The sequence below is a fragment of the Ambystoma mexicanum genome, chromosome 1q (genome assembly GCF_040938575.1).
Source record: "Ambystoma mexicanum isolate Mex_15411 chromosome 1q, UKY_AmexF1_1, whole genome shotgun sequence".
NCBI classification, from domain to species: domain Eukaryota; kingdom Metazoa; phylum Chordata; class Amphibia; order Caudata; family Ambystomatidae; genus Ambystoma; species Ambystoma mexicanum.
The window spans coordinates 565,616,256-565,634,570 of NC_090922.1; the positions used below are offsets into that span (position 1 = coordinate 565,616,256).

General features: G+C 45.9%; 1 protein-coding gene across 7 annotated transcripts in view; it reads left to right on the forward strand.

Moving 5' to 3' along the window:
* Positions 1-18,315, forward strand: part of LOC138532030 (probable ATP-dependent RNA helicase ddx6) — a 254,087-nt gene that overhangs the window by 119,847 nt on the left and 115,925 nt on the right. For all 7 annotated transcript variants that reach the window (XM_069641032.1, XM_069641033.1, XM_069641038.1 and 4 more), the window contains 2 exons: positions 1,436-1,530; positions 1,991-2,113. In XM_069641032.1, the coding sequence (XP_069497133.1) occupies positions 1,436-1,530; positions 1,991-2,113 (218 nt within the window). The remainder of the gene's footprint in view (positions 1-1,435; positions 1,531-1,990; positions 2,114-18,315) is intronic.

The following is an 18,315-nucleotide window of genomic DNA, read 5'->3' on the forward strand; positions in this document are numbered from 1 at the left end:
TCTTCTTCGGATTCCTTCGTCCAGTGGTTGACTCTGCCTTCCAAGCCAAAAAGCCTCGCTTTTTATGCAGGATTCCCCCATCTAGCTGTCAATCACACAGATAGTTGTCTGTCTTTGGCAGGCTGGCTGTCCAGAAATCACCTTTGGGTGCATTCCTGTAACCAAGGGGATTAAGCACTGGAAATTTCAGGCACCTCCCTCACTGCCTCTGCCAGACATACTGGAGCCAGAGGCGGGCTTCATTTGTGAATCCCGCCAAAGATAAAACTAACAAAGGGACCAAACATGGTTTGGCATGCAGAGTAAATCTCAAGAAAGGCCTTTCCAACAAGAAATGGCGAAAAAAGAAGACTGGGGCCATTTTGACAAATTAACTCGGCCCGCTGTAAAAACACACCATGGTAGTAAAAAGTAAACCACTGCCACCAGCCATTAGTTGTAGAAAGATGTTGCATGAGAAACTAGACAAAGGGGATACTAAGTAACCCCATCCAGAACTCTGTTAAGATAGTCTGTGCTGGATCTAGAAAGTTACAAAATGTAAGGAAAGTAATTATCACTTTACTGCTCTTGGAAACGGTAGTTTCAACAAGAGAAGATATTTAAACACTTGGGAAGTTGAAGAGACTTCCCTGTTCCACTGCACTGAAGGTGCTGTGTGTAACAATGTATAAGATGATGCCTACAGAGTTTATCAAACTCCAAAGTAAAAAAAGAAACACAGAAAACAAATAGAATTAAAAATACAAAGTTCCGCAAAAGAGCTGGGGGTCTCTAAGGTGGGAGGAATTTGGCACCAAACTGAAAATTCTTCCTAACAATAGGCCAATCTCCCCTTGGCGAGTCAGGATTACTCCAAGGCAACAGACTGTTAAGGTTGATATATCTGAGCCATAGGAACAACTGCCCAATTAAATTCTACATAACTGTATAGAAAATATGAATGATGGGTAACACATTGTTAGGTTTCAGTAACCATTTGCGACCATCACGCCCCCAATGATTTATGGTTTTCTGTGCTGTTGGGTTGTTTTACAGGCATTATTCATTTTCTTCTAATTTTAGTTTTTATCTTCATTTGACTCTGTTTTGTATCTTGAAGGTCTTGTATTTTTCTTATCTTGATTAGCCCTGCCAACAGTGATTAGACACAGTTCGAGTCTGGTAAAAGTAGATGAGAGATTGAAGGCAATGTCTCTGTTCTCACTTTACATTTATAGAATGTGATTTATATTTGTCATTGCATTGTGAATACAATGGGGTCTTGCTATGTGTGATCAAATGTATCCCTGTGCATTGTGGGTTGGAAAACACATTTTGCCCAAGTCTCCTAAAAATATGACGCTGGGCATTCTGGGATATTTTTCTTGCATGCAGTATTTTTATTTACTGATGATGGGCAGAAATCTCAATATAAATTGTGCTTGTTCCCTAGTGCATGTGATCGTTGGAACCCCTGGGCGATTGCTGGATCTGATCAAGAAGGGCGTTGCCAAAGTGAACAATACACAAATGATAATTATGGATGAGGTGAGCTGCTTCTGATCACCCAGAAGTCTACACCTACACCTCTTTTGCTCTGCACCCCACAATACATTATATGGTTCCTCTGTCTCCAGCCATTAGTAACAGTTCTTTAAAAACATGTTGACAATTCTTTCTCTCTTCCCTTGTTCACCAACTTGCGTTCCCTTTTTACTTACATTTGTTTAAGTAGTGCTGTTGTCACTTTTTCCCAGCTCCAAACCACACATTTTGTTTGCTTTTTTTTCTAGCTTTCATCTTTTTCTACCCCTTTAAAAGGGCCCTGTCTATATCTCTTACAGCTACATTCTGGTTTGCGTTTCAATTTTTGAACACTTTGTTTATTGTCAATACCTGTGTTGTTGTATGCTGCATCTTGGAACTTGTCAAATCCATTTGAAATGGCATTCCCATTGACAGCTAGTATTTTATTGAAATAATTGTTTGTTGTGATTTCCATTCTCAGGCTGACAAGCTATTATCTCAAGATTTTGTTGTGATTCTTGAGGAAATTCTCAATTACTTACCTTCGAACCGTCAGATTCTACTCTACTCTGCCACCTTTCCTATCAGTGTACAGAAATTTATGGTAAGATCACCACCACCATTCTCCTGGATATTCAGACCAGGTCAAAGGTATTCATCTTGCATGTAAAGAAACTGAGGCACTGCATCCAACAGCCAGAAAGATTTTACTACTTGATTATGTTTATCTTTGTCTTTCAGTGAGGGATACTTTTATTTACCCTTGTCTTGAATTGCGGAGATTATTATGGCAACCACATATTCTATCTTGTGCTTCAACTCTGCATTCACAACTTCTAGATAAGATGTTGCATTTGGCAGAATAGCTTTGCATTTTCAGTTTAGGTGTATTCTGTAAATGTACTTGCTCTTGTGCTTTTTCATGTTGGGGAAGGTATTCCCTAACAAATTTAGTATGTTGGCCTAGTAGCGCTTTGTTGGAGGATTTATTTCTTTTCTCTTTTTTTGTGCATCTTTTCCCCCATTGATTTCAGTGGCATCCAGTGTATCTGCTACTGATCTAGATTCTGTCTGATAGTTTTTTCTGGTGGGTGTTGGGGAAGAATTTCATATCACCGATAAATCTGCCTAACCTGTGTCAAACCCAAAACGTTTATCTTTGACTAGGTAACTATTTTACCATGTCCCCAGTTGAAGGGGAATCTTCTTTTTTTTTTTCCTCCCCTCCCGCCTAGTCTTTTTCTCTTTGGGTAACTTATGTCTCTCCATAGTGTATGGTTGATGCTAGTGTTTCCTATAACTTTTGGGCTTAGGCTAGGTGTTGGGTAAGTGTTAGGACAGTTTTCTGACATCCAACTAAGGGCTTAGTAATTCCATTCTTTGAATGGATTGTGTCCTCCAACGGATTCCACATCTTTGACATGTAATGTCCACAGCTGTGCACTTCAGAAACTTTTTCAGCAGAGTGCGTCCTGCATCAATGACGTCGGGTCGATGTCCATCGAAGGCCTCTGTTGAGGGCGATGTCACCGGATGTTCTAAATAGGACGCACAGCGCCCGCAGCCTCAGTTCCGTTTTTTCTGCGAACGTGTTGCTTCGTGAAACTCAGCGCGCCTCGTGTGTTCATCGTTGAGATGTCTTTTTCTTTGCCCCTCTGACTCCGCGGTCTGGCTTCAAGGCCTGCCGGGACCGCAAGTCGAAAATGTCGATCACAGACCCGCCTCTCATTTGTTTGTGGTGCTTGGGTGAGTTGCACGACACCGACGACTGTTTGAAATTCCAGTCGCTGACTGCCAAGTCCTTGCGGGAACTGAAGGGGAAACTCCAGGTAGGTAGGGGTTCTAAGCCCAGTAAGTCCCAAAAGTCCAAGTCCAAAGGGGTGTCCGCCTACGACTCGAGGGGTGACTCTCTGCATCAGGTGGAGGCCCGGGTTCTCGGTCGGGTTGGCGGAAGTGCCATCACCAGTCGCCTTCCCCGTCGTCCTCGGAGGAGCGAGCCACAAGGAAAGTGGCATGCCCGACAAATTCCTCGACTCCGTAGGAATGGGCTGCCTTTAAGGAGCAAATGTTAGCGATATTTCAATCGCAGGGAACGGGTCCAGTCGCGCCCTCTAACGAAGCCAGCCACGATCGATCTCGTACCGTGGCTCGCACGCCTTCGGGCTCGGGTCTGTGACGCGACTCGCAAACAGTCATGAGGCCATGTCCCATGGTTCGCCAGTTGGTGGCAGACTGTCTCAGCATCTCAAAGAATGGCGAGGTGGATACCATAGGCCATGGCTACTGCCTTCCCTTCCTTCAGCGGCCTCACAACAATCAACCGGGCAAACTCTCTTGGAAGCTTCCGGATCCGCTCCTTGCGCAGGAAATCCTAACCCTGGACAGGGACAACAGATGTTGTTCCCCTAATTTTTTGATTCCGAAGAAAGACTGGGGATTGAGACCCATCATGGACTTGCGTTGGTTGAACAAACTTCTCAGGAAGGACAAGTTCAAGATGGTTACTCTTTCTCAAGTCCCACAGGCCCTTCAACTTCCGGATTGGTTGGTGTCTCTGGACCTACAGGATGCTTACTTTCATGTGCCGATTCATCCCAAGCACAGAAAGTACCTGAGGTTTGCGGCTGGAGACTCGCACTTTGTTTCAGATCCTGCCATTCGGATTGACCTCCGCCCGAGGATCTTCACCAGGCTAATGGTGGTGGTGGCAGCGTACCTCAGGTGAGGGGTGGGGGAGGGAGATTCATGTCTACCCCTACCTGGACGACTGGCTTATCTGGGCGTGCTCTCCCGAGCAAGCGTTGGTTCACCTCAGTCTTACCTGTCGCACCCTCCACAGGGTGGGCTTCTCCCTGAATTTCAAGAAGTCTCATCTGACACCTTCCCAACAGCTCCAGTACATCGGGCTGTGTTAGACATGTCCTTGGAAGTGCTCGCCTCCCAAGGTGAGGGCTCATCACATTATGCAGATGGTGGACAAGTTTCAACATGCCCAGTCTCCTGGCTTTCGAATTCTTAAGGTTGCTCGGCCTCATGGCATCCTACATTTTTCTGGTGCCAGAGACCAGGGTGCGGATGAGATCCATGCAATGGGTTCTCAAGATGCAGTGGTCACAGTTCTCAGTCAAGATGTCGGATCCCGTTCACATTCCATTCTTGGTCTCCCAGGATATTCTGTGGTGGGCCAACGAAGGAAACCTGATGAGGGGGGAACCGTTTTGGCAACGATGGCCGGAGGTGACTGTAGTGACGGATGCTTCCCTCACAGGATGGGGCGCTCATACCAACGATTTGACAGCCAGAGGTCGTTGGTCTCCGGAGTCCAAACCCCACATCAATCTGTTATAGCTGAGGGCCATCAGGCTAGCCCGGAAGGCTTTTCTGCCTTCTGTACGGGGGAAGTGTCCTGATCATGGCGGATAACACAGTGGCCATGCATGGCCACTCCTGTTGTGCAGAGAGGCAATGCAGCTATGATTCTGGGTCATCCAGCAGGGAATTTCGATCTCAGCAGTTCATCTGGCCGGAGAAAAAATGCGGCGGCAGGCGCTCTGAGCAGGCAGATCATGATCTCTCACGAGTGGGAGTTGGCTCAGGAAGTCCTTCAGGAGACCTTCTCCCGTTGGGGAACCCCGCAAGTGGATCGCTTCGTCAACAGTGTCAACCGGAAGTGCAAGAGATTCTGCTCAAAGGAATATCCTCCAAGAGGAGCCTTGGGAGATGCGTTTGTGGTGGATTGGTCATTCCCACTGCTGTACGTGTTTCCTCCAGTCCCTGTCATTCCCAAAGTGTTGCAGAGGTTACAGAGGTTCATTTCCCACAAGATCCTCTGGATTTGGCCGGGAGAGCGTAGTACCTGGACCTTCTAGAAATGTCCATCTGCCCTCCACGCCGTCTTCCCTACTGATGGGATCTGCTCTCGTGCCAGGGAGGGGTCAGGTTCTCCATCCAGTCGTCAAGACTCAACCTTCACGCTTGGTATCTGAAAGGTTGAGGTATAAGGACTGAGACCTCCCGGATGACATGATGGAGGTGTTGCTTTCGGCCTGCAACAAAATCCCTCTGCTGCTGCCGTAATTTCCGCGACTGGTGCAGAGGTCTCAATGTTGATCCTTTTCAGTGCTCCATTCCTATGGTTTTGTCTTGCTTTCTTTGGCTCGCAGGGGCCTTCAAGTTGGTACCATTAAGGGTTACCTGGTGGCGCTGTCTATCCTTAAGAGCTTGTCTGAAGAATGTTCTTACTTTTAGGATTCCTTTGATTTCTCAGTTTCTTAAAGGACTGACTAATGTATTCCCGCCGTCCCCTTTCCAGGTGACGGTTTGGGATTTGAATTTGGTTTTGACATTTCTCATGGGTGCTCCGTTTGAACCTTTGCACTCCTGTCCTTTGAGATTACTGTCCTTCAAGACTGTTCTTGGTTGCGGTCACTTCCGCTCGCAGAGTGAGTGAATTGCAGGCACTTTCATCTAAGCCACCCTTTACTGTGTTTCACAAGGACAGGGTTGTACTGCGGGTACCTTATAGTATAGGTAGTTTCCCTCACCACCCGCTCTGATAGCACGGACAGGACTGTAATATAACTAATCCGCCCTAATGACGACCAAAGTGGGTTGAAACGCGTCTAGGCGGGCAGATTATATTTTTGGCGAACAGTATAAGCCCTGGAATAAAAACATTTGCACATGGACACACTTGCTTTTGAGTAATCTCTACTATACTAATGTACAACTGAATACCAGGTTGGGAGCGCGGGTGGTGAGGGAATCTACCTATACTTTAATATACTCATTCAGTTGTTAGTGAGAAACCAACTGTCCCCACTTCTGCTGCTCCTGGTGAGATCTCAATCTTTTCCAAAAAACAGATGGACTATTTGTGCACATTCCAAATAAGGTTTCCCACACACCAGATTTCCATTCTTTGTACTGCGGGTACGTCCCTCTTTTCTACCTAAGGTAGTATATGAATATCATTTGAGTCAAAGGTGGTTCTTCCATCTTTCTACCCTTCTCCTCATTCTGGTAAGGAAGAGGAGAGACTCCATCGGTTGGATCCTAGGAGAGCTCTGAGCTTTTACATTTCTAGGATATCAAGGGTCGGAGTGGAAGATCAACTCTTTGTAGGATATGCTGGACACCGATTGGGCCAGGCTGTTACCAAACCTCACCATTACTGGGTCTTATCGATTGGCGGGTAAGGACCCTCCTGATGGGTTGCAGTTCATTCCAGTAGGGGTGTGGCTACTTCCACAGCCCTCCAGCGGGGGGGTCCCTATTAGGAATATTTGTGATGCAGCCACATGGGCTTCAATCCACACCTTTTGTTAAACATTACTCCCTGGATACAATCCATGTCAGGATATGGCCTTTGGAAAGGTGGTTCTCTATTCCGCAATCTGATTGGGTACTCTAAATTCTTTTCCCTCCTCCATACTGGTTCTGCTTTGGGAGTCTTTCATAGATATGGAATACTTTGGAGGACACAATCCATTCGAAGAACAAGTTACATACCAACTGGTAACGTTCTTTCGACTGGATGTTCCTCCAACGTATTCCACACCTCCCTCCCAGCCTGCCCTTGAGAATTTCCTATGCGGTTGCAGCTTACGTTTATGCAAGGCTATCTGCAGTCAAGCAGGCATGAGACTGGTGGCACACGTTCTGAGAGAAAAAACTTCAACTGAGGCTGCGGGCGCTGTGCGTTTTATTTATAACATCCGGTGACTCACCCTCGACGGAGGCCTACGAGGGACATTGACCGGACGTCATCGACACAGGACGCCATCTGCTGAAAAAGTTTCCGACGTGCACAGCTGTGGACATTACATGTCAAAGATGTGGAATACGTTGGAGGAACATCCAGTCGAAAGAACGTTACCAGTTGGTAATTACTTGTTCAACTGAGGCAGTACAAGGCTCCACTCTTAGAAGGCTGTACCACCTGCGTTCAGGGTAGCGTAGACAGAGCAGCCAGGCTTATCTTGGGGGAGAGAGGTGCCTGTAGAATCAGTCCAAATGAAATTGTAATACAAATTGTCCAAAGAAACGCACACTATGTATTATAAAAAAAAATAAAGGATCTATTTAAATGCAGGTAGGCTCAGATAAATCTAGGGGTAAATAAGTACTACCACATTATATGAAATCACACTAATAAAAAAACACTATACTTAAAGGTACACAGACCAAAGTATAAACCTTATTTGGAGCACCTAACAGTAGTTCTAGGCAAGTCAACACCTTTTCATATACATTCAGCATAGGTCACACCTATTCTTGGGGTAAAAACCAATGGTTACTTTCACAATTACCTTAATTAATGCAAGGGCAGTAGACCCTACCGGTTGTACAGTGACTATCAGTACAAATCACATAATCAGTCAAGTGGACAATATACTTTTTGTTAATAGTGGAACACTTATTCCAGGTACAGTAAAAACCTAGAACTACTTTTGTGATAACACATAGTTATACTAGGTGAGTAAAATTGAAGGATGTGATATTCAAATACAGGTGCTTTTGAGATTCGTGAAACACAGATTGAGATAAACAGTATGTTATGGATGCCACAGTGCTAATTCGAGGTAAGTAAAACCCATATACCTTTTTTTTATATATCTCAAGGAGTCCAAATTATATCTTTCCCAGCTATAACAGTAACTGATGTATGATCTACAAAGGACAGTTCGAACCAGAGACTCGGGGTTAGATAGCAGTGTTAGGGAGAATTCTCATAAATGTGCTAATTCCCTTCACCTTAGACCCCCAGCAACTTTGCTGGATTTTGAGGACTTGATTTTTATTTTTTTTTTTTTACCTGGAGTGTGAGAGCCTTTTTTCCCACTCTCATATTTTGATGTGTGTTCTACTTTTGTTGTTTGTGTCCTTTGATTGTGGAGTTTTAGACAGTAATGGCATTTATATATCACTTTTGCACTTTGTAAATTCTGAGGTTGGTAGAAATGAAAGTTTAGAGGAAGGAAAAAGATTAAACTTGTTCTCAAAGTATGTGTGCACTTTTAAATTTCCCAATGAAGTCTAGATAAAACCTTTCCCAGCAGTATTAGTTTCAACAAAAAAAGTATCACCTATGAGGGACAGTTGGAATCAAAGTCAATGGATTAGAAGAGTCTGAAGAGAGCCAGGACAGCCAAAGTCAATTTGAGCAAAGTCTATGGAGCTGAGGCACTTCTTAGATAACAAAGTCTTGCACAAAGTTAGCTTGTTGTAGAAAATCACTGTTTGGGCACAAGCTGCTACACTTGTGAAAGTTAGAGCTGAGAAATGCAGCTCCTGCAAGTCTCAACTGAGAAAAGCAAGCTACAGACAAAGAGGGAAGTACCCCTTAGTCAGAACAGTACCTTAGGTTCGAAGATCGAGCTGGCTTCTGTTTTTGTTGCAGATCCTGTGTTCCTGGGCCTAAGTTGTGGAGTCAAGTGGGAGGATGTCTGGAGGACACCTGCACAGCAGTTTTGAGGTCGGCGGCAGCTATGTGCTCTTTTCAATTCAGCGGCACTTTGCGGTTTCAGCGCGTAGGAAAACAGCGCCACCACAGATGTTGGGCTTCCTTCACTCCTTCAGGCCATCACTCTGAGGTAACTCAAGATTAGGTTGTCCTGCTTCGGGAGGGTCCTCCGGAGACTTCTGGAGCTTTTGGCCACCTTGCAGACGTTGCACCGGACTACAGATTTCTTGACCTCTGGCAATCTGTTCCAGCAGCAAAGAAGTACAACCGGTTGTGGGAAGGTGTTCCAGCAAAGTTTGTCTCAGGGTTAGTTGGTCCCAGTAAACCAAGGGAAGAAGTCCTTTCCGGAGCTTCTCTTGGAGTTTCAGCACAGCAGCAGGGCTACACCAGACAATGCAAAGGTCCAGGAGGATGCAGTAGGCGTCTCTTTATGATTTCTTTGTTGGGTTGTTCTTCCCAGTGGTCGACTGTCTTCAGTCCAAGAAGTCTAGTCTTTTATGCAGGTTTCCCCATTCATGCACAGCCTAGCTGTCACTCACACAGCAGGGTGGCTGTCCTACAAGACAAGACAAGCCAACCAATCAGGACTGGGTGCATTCAGGTTACCAAGGAAACTAAGGACAGGGAGTTTCGGGCATCTCCCCTACTTCCTGTCCTGCCAGACACACTGGAGTCAGAGGCGGGTTTCAGTACGGAAGTCTGCCAAAGGACTGGTTTGGCGTGCCGCAGAGTAAAACCCAAGAAAGACCTTGCAAACAAGAAATGGTGAAAAAAGATGACTGGGGCCATTTTGACACAATGTTCACCCATGGGTGCTATATTGCAGCTGAGGAATTCAGCCTGCAGTAGAAAAGCGCAATGGTAGGAAAATTAAACCACTGCCACCAGCCATTTAAAGTCGTATGGGTAACATAACATTTTTTACATGAATAAGTAGGAAAAGGGCTAAGTATAACCCTACCACCCCCACCCCCCCTGCAACTACAAAGAGAAAGGTAAGTGGTCAATTTCACTTTACTATTCTTTGGAACAGTAGTTGTCACAATAAAAGGTGTTTAAACCTTATGAGAAATCTAAAGGATTTCTCTGTGACACTGCACTGAAGGTGCTGTCGCCATACAAAAAGTAGATCCCTATGGAGTTTGTCAAACTCCAAAAACAGTGGAAACACATAATCCAAATCCATTCAAAATACATGGAGAAAAAGGGCTTACTCACTCCAGGGTTAAAATTAAAGTCCTAAAGTCCAGCAAAAGAGCTGGGGGTCTCTATAAGCGACAGGACGATTTAATCCACTCCTGGATGATTCCTCTAATACAATCTGTCATACTTTCTGGAGAGACCATCAGCATGTTGGTGATTACACCCTGACCTGTGCTCCATGGTAAAATCAAACCCTTGGAGGCTGATTGACCACCTTAACAATTTTAGATAGTCCCCCTTAATCTGCATTAACCATCTCAAGGGTTGGTGGTCTGTCTGAATAACAAAAGTAGATCCATACAAGTATGGTCTAAACTTCTTCAGAGACCACACAATGGCAAAACATTCATGTTCAATAGTTGCCCAGCTTGTCTCACTGTGCTTCAGTTTCCCACTGATGAACCAGATAGGGTGTACCCTGCCATTCTCATCCACTTGACTCAAAACTGCACCTATCCCTGTGTTGGAAGCATCTGTCTGTACAATGAAGGATTGGTTGTAGTCAGGAGCTCTCAAGACTGGAGCTTGACAAAGGACTCCAGTCCTTCAAATGCCTTAGTGCACTCCTCATTCCACCTGACTTTCTTGGGGAATTTGGGTGAGGAAATCACATTCAAGGGATAAGCTATGGTTCCTTAAATTCCTGAAGTACCCAGTGAAAGTTAGAAAGGCTCACTTGGGTCTGAGTAGTAGGTGTGGCCCAGTCTTGTACAACTTGTACTTAGCTAGGCAATGGCCCGATTTCACCTCCTACCTCATGTCCAAGGTAGACCACTTTGCTCTGACCAATTTTGATATTTACTAGCCTTTATGGTCAGATGGGCCTGTCAGAGCCTGCAAAACATATCCTAGGTGGTCATGATGCTCTTCCCAAGTGGGGCTGTACACTGCAATGTCATCCAAGTATGCCATGAAGAAGTACTCCATCCCATTCAGAACTTGATTCACCATCCTCTTGAATGTTGCCGGTGCATGTTTGAGTCCAAAAGGCATAACCTTACACTGGTAGAGGCCTCCTGGGGTAGACGATGCAGTTTTGTCCTTGGCATGGTCTCTCAGAGCTATTTGCAAATAGCCCGAAGTCAGCTCAGATGTACTGAGGAACTTCGCTGAACCATGTTTGTCCACTAGCTCATCTGTCCTGGGTGAAGGATGAGCATCAGTCATGGTGACTGCATTAAGAGCTCTATAGTCCACACAATCCCTTGGTTCCTACTTTTGTCACTCTACAACTGGACTAGCCCATGGACTTGTAGATGGCTCAATAACCCCAATATCAAGCATCTTCTTGACCTCTTTTATGTGGGATCTTACATGATCTGACATTCTGTAATCCTTGCTTTTGACAGGGAGACTGTCACCAGTGAGAATATCATGCTGGCCCCAAGGTGCAAGCCTTGTGTCAGTGTGAACAGGGAGGAAAACTGATTTAACCCAGCCTTGCACTCCTTGTTGCAGGGTCAAATCTGGAGAGTTTACTCCAATTGGCTCACCTGAGGGTTGTCCCCTTAAGAGATTAGGGAGAGTCTCACTCTTCCTCCTCTTGTTCAGAGGCTAGAAGCAAACCTCCCAGTGCTGGTCTGGAAACATGAGCCTTCAGACGGTTAGTGTGATAGACCCTGGGGGCCTCCTTGGGATGGCCCAAGTCCACTAAATAATTGACCTCTCCCAAGTTTTCCACAAACTTGAATGGTCCAATCCATTTGTCCTGTAAAGACCACTGCCTAGTTGGTACCATAACCAAAACAAACTGGTCTGTAGTAAATTCCACCATGTTGGTGTGCTGGTCATGCCAATTTTTGACCAGAGCCTGACCTGCTTTCAGGTTATCTGCAGCTTCTGTCATGAGTGCCATTCTCTGCAGACCTAGCACATAGTGACTCTCACAGGCTGTAGGGAAGGAGCACTCTCCAATCCCTCCTTGATCAAGGCCAATGGACCTCTGACCGGGTGTCCATTGAGGGGGCTGTACCCAACCCTGCTTGAGGGGTTTCTCTATAAGCAAAGAGAAGGTATGGCAGTAGAAGGCCCCACTTTCTTCTAAGGGAGTTCCTCTAAAGCACTGTTCATGCTCTTCATAGTTCTATTAAACCTCTCCACCAACCCATTGGTTTGTGGATGGTAGGCTGTGGAGAACTTGTAGGTCACTCCAGTTTTTCCACATGGTCTGCATGTAGTGGGACTTACAATGTGACTACCTGTCAGAGATGACCTCCTTAGGAAAATCCACCCTGGTAAAGATACCAAGGAGGGCCTTAGCCACTGCCTGAGCACTAACCGTTCTCATAGCTATTGTTTCAGGATACCTGGTAGCATGATCTACCACAACCAATATAAATCGGTTGACTGAAGATGTTGGAGGGTCTAGGGGACCAACAAGGTCAATCCCCACCCTCTAAAAAGGGAATCCCACCACTGGGCGGGGCACTAAGATGCCACATTCTTGGGTGCACTCTTGCCAGTAGTTTGACAAGTATGGCAGCTGTTATAGAACTTGTCATCACCCCCCATCTTGGGCCAGTAGAAAGACAGAGCTAGCCTCTCTTTGGTCCTCTTGAAACTCAAGTGGCCAGCTAGAGGAATTTCATTGGCTAACTGTAAGAACTTCTTTCTCACCTCATGGGGCACTACAAGCCTTCTGTAGTCTCCTGGGCTAGACTCAGTAGGTTCACTGTAGAGGCCATCCTTCCAATAAAGCCTGTGCTTTCCTGGCACTTGCCCTACCAGCTGGGAAGCTGTCTGTTAGCAAAGACGTTCTAGAGGGGGACTCTTTGACCTCTGCCCTAGAAGGTCCACCTTCTGCAAGTAAAGTCTGCAGCTCAGGATGGTCTTTAGGATCCAGATACCTAAAGCAGTAAAGGTTTTCTTCCAGCTCAGTGTCACCAGTAGCTGACTCTTCTGAGTTTGGTTGGTTCTCCCACTCAGCCTCAGCTGGGTAATCCTCTCTGGGATGGTCATGTCATGTGAACATGTTTAGGTTAGGGACCTTTATTTTTCCCTGAGACCTTGGGTTTCCCCTTTTCTCATTCTTTGGCTTGTAAATAGAAGGGTGGCCTTCCTGTGGACTGGTAGTATTGGAAATCTCCTCCTCCTCCCACTTAGTCTCTCTTACCAATCTTGTTTGCTCCTGCTTCCTTTTTCTTGGAGGCCAAGGGTGTGGGGGCGGCAGGGTGGTACTAAATCTCCAAGAGTTTTCAAATTCTTCCCCAACTGGAGACTCCCACGCACCTCATTTTGTACACTGACAAGTATTCTAACAGTTGTATTGCACTGGATGAGAGCTGGCAGAATAGAAACTATTTGGATAGGGCCTCTTGCAAGTTTGGTACCTTTTGGGTGCTTTAGCCACATCCTCAGGTTTGAAAAAACTCATCAACCACTGTAATGCTTGCCCCAGTGTCTCCAATGCCACTGGTCTCCTGACCATTTACAAGTGCACTGTCCTTAGAATATTCTTTTATCTGGTATGGAGTTGTACACAGCCACATTCTGTTCACACAGACCCAGGGACACTAAAGAAGCTTTGGCTTGAACTCCAATGGGGTCTTAAATGGAAATTACCACTTGCCATTTGAATTTCTCCGTCGGGGATGAAGGCTAAGGAGGCAGTGTGGACCCCTGAAGGTTTACCCTTACATCTGGGATCCCCTTTCACATGAGCAGTAGACTTGCATACAAAACATTTCCCAAATGCTCTCTGGAATGGGGGTTTCTGCTGACCTTCCTCTGGTTTGGCACTAGAGGTTTCACTAGACTTACCAGGTTTCCCATGGGACTTACCCTTCCTATGTTTGTGGCCCTCTTTTGGATGGTTGGAATTAGAATTATTTTCCCTCATTCTTGTGCTGCTTCTCTTCCTTTTTGTGAGTTGCCTCAGAGTGCTTGTGAGTGGCCCTGTTGGCTACTCACAGGTCGGCAGCCTATGCCAACGAAGATTGATCATTCCTTCAAAGGTGTTCACTCTGTAACCCTTAACCCAACCATCCAAGTTCTTTGAACACTCATGCCTAGGTAGCCCAAGGCGTACCATCATTCTTTTTGAGGGTCCTAACCCTCTTAAGATACTGAAGAGTTTTCCCAAATCTGGCTATTAAAGCCAGCTTCACCGATTCATAATCCCTTCTCTCAATGGCACCCAACTCCATTAGTGTTGCATCCATTCTGTGGGAGCCTAGACATGAGCCAAGGGATTAAATCATTCCCACTGATTCCTTTAATTACCATAGGTGTATTCAAACATACCCAGCCAATCCAACACATCAAGGTTATATTCATGCATACTCGCTGCTTCTTTGGGCAGGTGAGGCCTCTTGGGACTAGCAGACCTAGAGGACCCTGAAAGGGAAGTAGAATCAAGCGACAGTCTTTTCATATCCAGGTCATGTTGCATCTCCCTTTCTGAGTTTCACCTCTTGTTATTTGGCTTCGGCTTGGCCGTGTAATTTCTTGAATTCAAACTCTTAATATCATTCTTTCGAGAGAAACATATTCTGCGCGTAACTGTGGACCTTGTGTGGTCCCAATGGAAATAGGTTGAGGCATAAGGGCAGGCTGTGGCAGAGAGCTCTCTTCCTGAGACTCCTCGGCCGCCTCCGACTCCTCTTGCAGATTAGAGTTAGACTCTAAACTGTCATCCTCATCATTATTTTCCACATTACTTGGGATATTAGGTGTTACAGGCCTACTACCCAGACTTTAGTGATTCAACAACCTTGCAATACATTCACATTTTTTTCCTTTCACAGTGAGACCCGTGATTTTGCACATATCTCAGTTCATCTACTGTCGGAACAAATGGGGCTTTTTCTTTGAAGTTATTCGTATCTGGCATGTTAAAATTGCTTCACTTTTTGATGGAGCTTAGCCTCGTGGCTAGTTTAGTTGGGCACAAGTACAGCACATGCTCAATGTAACCACTCTATATCTATCCTGCCACCAGTGTTGGGCAAGAATTGAGGTAGTGACTCTTTGCAAGACTACACCACCCTTGTCCTCTTGGTATTGGGTAACCCACCTCTTGAGGTAAGTCTAGCTGCTCAGTCACACTACCAACTTGTGTAGTACAGACCTATACCAATATGTTGGTAATGTGGCTGCGGGGGTCAATGTGAGCTGTAAGGTTGTAGCCGTTTCATAGTGACAGTTACTCAAACACTTATACTCAAGGTTTCTTGATTAAACGATTATTATTTTAACCGTCCGTTATATAAACCTTCAGGGAGCAAAACGTGTAACAACTATAATATACTCCAAACACGCTCTGTTTCTCAGAATCAGATGATACCCATTGTGAATGTCACACAGACACTTCCTACACCCTCGGATGACTTAAATAGCTAGGATGCTGTGGACATTGATTTATCACTGGTACATTTAGAGCAATGAGTTTGGTGTAATGGATTATATATAGGAATAAAACAAAGGTTAGCAAATAATTTACGAACTGGTAGGTACTTTTTAAACCCTTCAATGCAAAGTAAATTAACCCTTTCCTGGAGGAAAGGCAAAAGCACAAAGTCAGAGGTAGAAGTCTCTCAGGGAGCCAGGACACTGAATGTTAGTTGAACAAAGTCTAGGGGAGCTGAAGATCTTCTTTGCAGGTAAGTAAAGGTCTTGCATGATGTTTTTAGAAAAGTTTGTAGAAATAAGATTCACTTAAAGGGCCACAAGCTGGTAGGCTTGTGAGCAGCAAAGCTGCAAGCAACTCTGCAAGGGCAACCAAGACAAGTCTCAACTGAGAACAAGTAAGGCTACACAACAAGAGGCAAGTCCCCTTAGGTTTACAGTACCTTTGGTTCGAAGAAATGGTTCCAGGTGGCTTCTGTTTGTGTGTGTCTGCTGATTCTGTTGTTGCTCAGTTGTGGGGACAAAAGGGAGGACTGCTGGCGACTCCTGCAACACAATGGGAAGGTCGGTGGCAGCAAAGTTCAAACTTCAATTCAGCTGCACTTTGCGGTTTCAGCTCCTCACGTCTCAGCATATAGCACCACTGCGGACTCTCGGATACCACTCTAGACTTTCCTCACATCTGGGGTCCAGCACTCTGTTGAGGTGGCTCAGGCTTGGTCAGTCCTGCTTCAAGGGAGTCCGGAGGATCTTCCTGAGGCTCTGGTCCAAACTTAAAAGCGGTGCTCGCGATCTGGTGTTCATCTCCCTAGCACTTCGGTTCCAGCAGCAGCAGTGGAAGAACAGCCAGCTCCTAGAGGATGTCCAAACGAGTTCACTTTGGGGTTGATTTGTCTCACCAACCCAAGGGAAAGAAGTCCTTGAAGGGCTAATCTAGTCTTAAAGAATTCAGAGCTTCAGCACAGCAGGGCTTCACCGGGCAAACCAACAGTCCAGGAGTTGCAGCAGGCGTCTCTTCCAAGTTCTTCTTCGGATTCCTTTGTCCAGTGGTCGACTCTGCCTTCCAAGCCAAAAAGCCTCTCCTTTTTTATGCAGGTTTCTCCCATTCATTCCAGCCTAGATGTCCATCGCACAGCAAGGGTGGCTGACCTCCAAGGACAACCCTCCAGCCAATCACCCTTGGGTGCATTCCTGTAACCAAGGAGACTAAGCACAGGGAGTTTCAGGCATCTCCCTCACTTCTTGCCAGACAGGCTAGAGCCAGAGACAGGGTTCACTTGTGAATCCTGCCAAAGACAAAACGAACAAAGGGACCAAACCTTTTTTTGGCACGCAACGTAAATCTCAAGAAGGACCTTTCCAACAAGAAAACAAAACGGGCCATTTTGACAAAATGGGCTCCCATGGCTGCCTTACTGCAGCTGCAAACGCAGCCCACGGTAAAAACACACAATGGTAGTTGTTGGGGAGAATTCTCAAATGTGCCAATTCCCTCCGTTTTAGAGACCCCCAGAAACTAGATTTTGAGGACTTGATTTTTTGTAACCTGGAGAGTGACACTTTCTCATTCGCTCTCGTATTCTAATGTCATTTTTGAACACGGTTTCTTTTGGTTGTGGAGTCTGAAACTCCATAGGCATCATCTTTTACATTGTGTCACACAGCACCTTCAGTGCAGTGACACAGGGAAGTCTTCCAGATTTCCCCAAGGTTTAAATACCTTCTCTGGGATAAACTACTGTTTCTCATAGCAGTAAAGTGAAATTGACTTTACTTACGTTTACATTTCTAGACCCAGCACACACTATCTTACAATATGGTGCTGGAGGGGTTACTTAGTATCCCCTTTGTCTAGCTTCTCATGTAAAAAATGTTGTTGCCCTTTCCTCGATGAATGGCTGGTGGCAGTGGTTTACTTTTAACTACCGTGGGGTGGATTCACTGCGGGCTGCGTTCGCAGCTGCAGTAAACCACCCAAAATGTCAAATGTCAAAATGGCCCGGTCTTCTTTTTTTGCCATTTCTTTGTGGAAAGGGCCTTCTTGAGATTTACTCTGTGCGCCAAACCAGGTTTGGCGCCTTTGTTCACTTTGTCTTTGGCGCGATTTACGAGTGTGATCCCGCCTCTGGCTCCAGGGTGTCTGGGGTGGGCAGGAAGTGAGGGAGGTGCTCGAAACTCCCTGTGCTTAGTCTCCTAGTAGACCCAAATGCACTCTGTAGTGATTGGTCGGCTGACTGTCCTGCAAGGACAGCTACCCTGCTGGATGACTGACAGCTTGGCTGGAATGAATGGGAGAGAACTGAATAAAAGGCGAGACTTTGGCTTGGAAGGCAGAGTCGACCACTGGACGAAGGAACCGAAGAAGAGCTTGAAGAGGACTCCTGCTGCAACTCCTGCACCGTTGGTTTGCCCGGTGAAGCCCTGCTGCTGTGCTGAAACTAAATCCGTACTGACAGAGAAGACCCTGCCAGGACGACTTCTCCCCTTGAGTTGGTAGGACCAATCAACTCTAAAGTAAGCCACCTGGACATTCTCGGACCTGGTTAACTTTCCAGAATTGCTGTTTTAAACCGAAACGCCCGGGAGAGGAACATCAGATTGAGTGCATTGCTTTTAAGCTGGCCTAGAGGTCTAGGAAGATCCTCCGGACTGCAGGAAGCGGGACTGACAGAGCCTGAGCCCCCTCAACAGAGTGCAGAACCCCAAAAGCAAGGAAAGCTCATCTCGACCGCCAGGAAACGCAGTGTTGCTATTTGCGGTAAACAGCAACTTGTTTGAAGATTGCCGGTTGC